General features: G+C 43.7%; 1 protein-coding gene across 1 annotated transcript in view; it reads left to right on the top strand.

Moving 5' to 3' along the window:
• Positions 1 to 6,932, top strand: part of BTD (biotinidase) — a 40,997-nt gene that overhangs the window by 29,028 nt on the left and 5,037 nt on the right. Inside the window, exon 2 of the mRNA XM_019667150.1 lies at positions 4,152 to 4,416. Within this exon, the coding sequence (XP_019522695.1) occupies positions 4,156 to 4,416 (261 nt within the window). The 5' untranslated portion in view covers positions 4,152 to 4,155. The remainder of the gene's footprint in view (positions 1 to 4,151; positions 4,417 to 6,932) is intronic.

Raw genomic sequence — 6,932 nt, 5'->3', positions numbered from 1 at the left:
CAGTCACCTGGGTGGGCAACCTTAATTCTTCAGGAGTTCTTGATCTCATTAAGGTCCATCAGAAAATTGCTCAAGCCATTATCAGGAATGCGACTTGCTTTCTAGAACGTTCCTAGAATGGATTGGTAATCATATCAGACCCAAAGTTCTACCCCAGCTTAGGTTTTATTCCTCTCCTCACTCCTGGCAGATATGTATCCCATAAATGCAATTCAATTTTAATATTAATCTGGTATGTATACATAACTTAAATGTCCTTGTCCATAAAAAAACCACTCAGTGCTCTCAAAGTTTTGTTTTTAATACAGGAAAATATTTATCTAAGTGTAATTTTCAAAAAGTTAAAAACATGACTCATGCAAATATAAAATAAACATGTGTCAAGGCTTTTATTTAACTCGTTCATCAATGATGGAACCAGTAAGATGGTAAAGTTGGTTCAAGAGAGAGTTCTGTGTAGCAGTCAGTCAAATGAATGTTGAAATGAATTTGCTAGGCGATACAAACTTGCTCGTTCCCTGCAAGGCAATGAAGTTATAATCTTTAGTGTCATGTTTTATTAAATAACAAAGTCAAACAGTGGTACATTCACTATAAATGATCCTTGAGCAAGGTTAATCAGTACCCTGGTGTATCCTAGAAAGGCATACATCCTTCATCTTGCCTTGTTCCCAAGTTTGCGATACTTTTTCTTTACAATGTGCAATGATGACCAATCTCGTACTCCGCTGGAGGGAATGTGCATTGATTGGTACAATTTTTCTGGAAAGCTATTTGGCAATATATGTTAAGAACATAATGTTTCATACCCTTGACTAGTATTTTCACTTATAAGACTTATTCTAAAGAAATAGCCAGAGATCCAATCAAAGATTTGTGTACAATACTCATTCACTAAGTGTTTTGAACACCCTGTAGGCAGATGGTCACCACAGTTTTCTTTTTCTTACAAAAAGCTGGAAACAATTTAAATACCCAATAATAAACAGTAAACTGTGGTATTCTCTTAAATATAATTTTTAAATTATATTTATATGTATATATAAATTATATATATAATTTTTAATAAGCCTTTAAAAATGATATTTTTGAAGGTATCTTTATAGTCTTGATGTTCTACATAGTGTGAAAGTCAGGATAGAAAACCATATATTTATTATCTCAATCATATACACACACATACAAAAAGAGACAGAGAAAGAAAATGAAAATAGCCAAGATATTAACAAAAAGTATCTTCATGTGACTACTTTTGTGAATTCTTTACTTTACTCATGTGAATTCTTTATATTTTTTTCTAATTTTTCTACAGTTGAACTTTTGAAGCTTTTGTAACCCCCCCCACACACACACACACAAATGATAAAGAGTTTTCACTACATTCCAGAAATAAGTGACCCAAAGTGCCTGTTTATTTTCGATTATTCATGTCTTCTTTGCCTTCTTCCTCCCCTTTCACTTTGGGGCAATGTTTCAGGCTTGGCATTTGAAGCCTTGTAAGTGGAGAAATAGCAGAAGCATGAGGCCCTGGTGCTGAGAGCTGAGGGCTGCCCTGTTCGTTTGGATTTTCTAGGTTGCTGCAGACATCACAGGGAGCCCAGATGTCTTCAGGTGTGGGAAAAGGCTGGGAGGGTGTTTAGGAAGCCACAGGTAAATGGTGCCTCCTAATTTTCCCAGTTGGAGAATTTTAAGTTAGAGCAAGTCCTTGTTTCTATGCTGAAATCAACACACTTGACTTTTAGCTACCAGTCCAGTGGGTCCCAACCTTGGCTACACATTAGAATCATATGCAGACCCTTAAACAAACACTGTTGCCAGGACCCCACTCACAATCAATTGAAGCAGACTTTTTGGGTGTGGGCCCTGGCATCACCCCTAAACAAGGAATGTTTTTTTCAGAAATTACCCATCTGATTTAGATGCACAATGAAGGTTAAAAAACACCAGACTGAAGATACCACATCTGTTAATAGCCCAATATTCAAGGCCTTTGATGTTGGGCCTTCTCCCATCTCCCATCTCCCATCCTACCACCAAGAGCACACTCCTTTGCTTGCATACTCCTTCTCCCTTCACCCTCCTTCCTTTGACATGCCCCCCAAGTACACTTAATGGTTGTTTCTAGAGGACTTTGTCTTTGTTCCCTCAGAATTAGGCCAAGTGAAATGTCTTCCCCAAGACTAAGACCCCTGATGAATGCTCAGCCACCATCTTTTTACCTGTTTCCTGGTACATGGCAATTGCTTGATGGCTGTCAGAAAATGAATGAAAGAATGAGTGAATAAATGAAGTGATGCTTCCCATTATCTGATAACATACTATAGTTTGATGTTTTTGACTTACAGGGTGTACAGATTATAGTGTTTCCAGAAGATGGCATTCATGGATTCAACTTTACAAGAACATCCATTTACCCATTCTTGGACTTCATGCCATCTCCCCAGTTGGTCAGGTGGAACCCATGCCTGGAGCCTCGCCGATTCAATGACACAGAGGTGTGTGAGGGTCCCGGTGTTCCTCCTCAGTAGGCCAGAGGCATGCAGAGATGAAACAAGCCANACATTTTAAAAAGTATTCCTTGTTGGTCTTCAGAGCCAAAATTCAGATTATGAAAGCTTATCAATTATACTTTTGTTCCAACTCAAAAACTCATGACTGCTCACTCAAAGGCCCCTTATTCTCATCATAAAACATTGTTGACAGTGTCCCAGATGATTGGCAACAAGTCCCAGGATTTGGTGTTTGGACAGCACATTTATCCCCTGGGGAAAGAAGAATTTGAGAGGGAGCAGAACGCCACTCATTCTGAGAAGTATTTGATTTTTTGAGGATTCTGACTGAGCATCCCTAGTCCTTGTTATATTGCTGAAAATAATTATGGTTACTTTTGTTTCTGGAACTCTTGAGAGGGAAAGAAAAAAATTGCAGCCTGGAGAGGAAAAAAAAAAATGCAGCCTAGAGGGTTTAGTTTTTAAATGCAAAACACAGGAGTTATGAGTCAGACTTGGGCAGGGCATCATTTTCTTTTTAAAGAGTAGCAATATGATTCCTCGATTTGTCTTTGTTCTTGATGTTTAATCTGGATTCCTGGGCAGTTGGTCAGTCCCAGCACATTGCCACGGAACACATGGCCCCGCCTTGGCACACCACCTGGTAAACCTGTGTGCCACAGGGGGGGCTTCCGCTGGGAGGCCAGGCTGATTTTCAAGGCAGAATTGAATTATTCACTCTAAAACACGTAGTCACACATCAGGACTAGAAACAAACATTACTTTTCTTGGGGGAGAAAGGCACAAAGAAGTGTCCTTGTAAGATTAATCCTAATCTCTTATGGTAGGAGCTACAAAGCTGAGTTTACTTTCTAGAAAATTCTAGTTTATTTTCTAGATAATTGCATTTTATCACTGCAGAAGGATTTTCTTTCCAAATGCGTATGCTTTCGAGTAAGAGTTTTGGAGCCACAGAGACAGGTTGAGAAAGCGATGCTGGGCAATGGCAATTGTGAAGTTCACGGAGGAAATACAAAATCAAGCTTTGGTTGGGAGACTTCTTTTTACCTGTCCATGACAGAGTGTGATGTTGGCATTTATGTAGAAGTCAGCAGTTTCTCTGCACCCAAAGAATGTGCTGAGTAAAGGAGCCTTACTCTTTATACTCATTACTAACCAAAGCTGCACAGAGAATTTTAAATCACCAGATTTTTAGGCCTTGGAAAGCCAAGCTGTACTGTTAGGATCATGGCAATCATAGCTGGTATAGACAGCTGACCTGTAGTGTGTTTGTGTATGTAGAGGGCAGGTGGTGGTATGTGGAATATGCCACAGAATTATGTAAAATAATCGGAATCCTTATTATTGCCTAAAACGTAAGTTTACAGCTAGAGAAGTGAGTGGTGACGCAAACACTGCATCTGTTTTGGAAATGTTCTAAAACTAGACTATTAACACAGTGAGCCATTTTAAACGGAGCTTGCTGTGTGTTTGGAGAGAAACACATACCCTTTTATTAGAAACATGAAACAAACCCTTTGAGCGGCAGTATCATGGTGGGTGAGTTTAATTGCTGGGATTAATAAATCACAGTTGCAAAAAGTTAAATTCTTGGCAGGATTCTTGATTCAGCTGTTTTCCCCTGGTCTCATTACATTCCAGATTTATGGTCTGCATTATGTCTGGAGCCAGCAGTCGGCTGGCTTTTTTCCTTTGCGGCTGTTACATGTTGGCCCTGGGAGTCCACACCACAGAGGACCGCGTGGCTGAAGATCACGAGACTGACTATTACATGGCCGCCGTATACGAGCACCAGTCGATCTTGAGTCCGAACCCTCTAGCTCTCACCAGCCGCAAGCAGGCGTTGGAGCTGATGAATCAGAACCTCGGCATCTATGAACAGCAAGTGATGGCTGCAGCCCAAAAGGCAAGACTTTCCTCTGGGTTAGAGCCTCAGCGTGTCTCTCAGAACAGGGCGAGCTGTTCTTTAGGCCTCAGCCAGGGGGTCCAGCAGCCCCTCTGGCAAATGAGTCCAGCAGGTGAAGCTGAGTTGAAGTAGTCAGTTGGCAAGAGTCTCGCTGCTCAGAGTGTGGTCCATGGACCAGCAGCATCAGCAGCCGTTCGGAGCTTGTGAGAAATGCAGATTCGGGGCCCCACCAGATTTGCTGAGTCAGAATTTACATGTTAGCAACATCCCCAGGTGATGCTTTTCACCTCAAGTCTGAGAAGCTGGGGCTAGAGCTCTGGTTCTCGAATGTAGCAGTGGGGAGGAATTGCTTGGCCAATTGTAAACAAATGTGAGTGCCTGGGTTCCACGCCTGCAGAGGGCTGGGGTGTGGGCTGGGCACTGGGATTTTTAAGGCTCCCCAGTAGATTCTGATAGGCAGAAAAATCTGAAAACCATCAGGTATGATGATAGCCTCTCGTATGCTCTGAGGGTTTCCAAGTTGAACTGAAATAGCGAGCATCCACAGAACTGCCCTTTGCTGCCTTCAGATGATTTGGGGTTCGTTTCTGGTGTCGTGGCCGGGACTGAACAGTCTTGAGAACTCAATCCAGACAGAACTGAGTCCAAAGGAACAAAGGAAGGTCGCTGCCAGCCTTTATGAGAGCTTCCTGCTTGGTCCACATTTCCCACTCCTGCCAGGAAGGGTGGGGCAGAGAGGGAAATGTCGGGGCCAGATGTTACTGTAAGAAAATGCCCTGTTGGGAAACCCATAACCAAAGGGAAGTTTGGGTTTTAACCCTGGTGGTGGGGTGACCAAGCCCAGCTGCTTGAGGAAGCCCTGCTCTGCCTCAGCAGGAGGTAATCTTCATGTGAGCAAAACCTCCCTATGTCTGTGAGTTTAGAGGGCAGAACCAGTTGTGCCACCAGGTCCTGCCCCAAACAGTCCCTGTCTCTGATGAGGGTGGTTAGGATTGCCTGGACTGCCACTATCTGTGGCTGCATTAAAAAATTCTAGCCTATAATGTGTGCACGCATGTGCACCTGAAGGCGCGTGCGCGCGCGCGCACACACACACACACACACACACACACACACACACACACGGAGCTTACAGACCTGGTCCAGCTTCTTGTGATGAGTGACACTCTCTCTCTTGTTCCCAACCTGACATCCCGTTGCTCCTTGAACACCTTCCAGTGACCCAGAACTCCTGTCTCACAGGCCCACTGCTTCCAGTTGAGGACAGTGGGAACTTCTGGAAAGGTCTTCCTTTCAATGAGCAACAGTCAGCCTCCATGTAACTGCCACCCATTGTTCTGTTCTCTGAGCTAAGCAGAGCAGACTGGGTCCCTTACCACAGCATGCCACCTTTGCCAAATGTGAGGGCTTCATGGCCCTCCTTGCATCTCCCCCCCAGGCTACATATCCCTACTTCCACCCACAGTCTTTCAGAGGTGAGGTTTGCAGACCTTCTACCAAAGACTTCCTAGGTTATCTCCCTGCCCCAAGCTCTGCGTGGTTCTCCCAGTTCTGCCTGACGAGGGCAGGGTGAAGGCGATCTATCGCCATTCCCATTCTAGACAGTGTCCCCAGAAAGCTTTCGGCAGCCACATCTCACTGTGAGTTCACAAGGCGCCTGCTCTCAACGAAAACGCCTGAGCCGCCTTTCCACACACAGACACATGCTGCCGTTGCCATCCTGTACTTATAAAGTTGATTTATTTAACTTGAGAGCAAGATTTCGCATTTATGGTGTTAAATGTCGTCATTCCAGCCTGTTGGGCTATTTGGGGATCTTCACTGACATCTAGTGTTTCAGTTACTTGCTCGTCATTCACACGTTTGATAGACACCTCACTTATGTCCACAAGTAAACAGATCCCACGCTGTGGCCTCAGACCTCCTGATGTGCGTTCTCTGCGCACAGGTGTCTGCTTGCATGGCACGAAACGTCACCCACCTCTAACTTCTCCATCCTGTCACAAGACCGTTCTGAGACATTTGGCAACGACCATCCTGAAACCCAGAGATTATGACTGGATCATCCCCCTGCATTTTAATAACCTGCCCCCACATGAAACATACAGCTTGGTTTGGTCAAACTCGTCCTATCTGAAATGCATCATCCCTTCTCTATTTGTGGTCCAGAAGCAGGGAGGAAGCTGTTGATCTGATCATTTCAGTGTTGATAGATATCTTGGCTCCCCTATGTGATTATATGTGTTGAAGTAACTTTTTGTTTTTTAATTTTATTGGGGGAACAGCCATGGTCATTGGTTACACATTGCTTTCATGCTACAATGCCATAGTTGACTCTCTGGAGGGCGCAACTCACAGTGCCCCATGCGGAGATTGAACCGGCAACCTTGGTGTTATCAGCACCACGCTCTAACCAACTGAGCTAACCGGTCACCCTGTAAAGTAACTTCTAAGACAAATTGATGCCAACCATGTGTCAGAGTTTTATATCAAACTTATGATAAAGGTAAAGGTTC

This window comes from Hipposideros armiger, unplaced genomic scaffold (assembly GCF_001890085.2).
Source record: "Hipposideros armiger isolate ML-2016 unplaced genomic scaffold, ASM189008v1 scaffold_486, whole genome shotgun sequence".
Classification (NCBI taxonomy): domain Eukaryota; kingdom Metazoa; phylum Chordata; class Mammalia; order Chiroptera; family Hipposideridae; genus Hipposideros; species Hipposideros armiger.
Note: the sequence above shows the minus strand (reverse complement) of the source record. Positions and strands in the feature narration are given on the sequence as shown.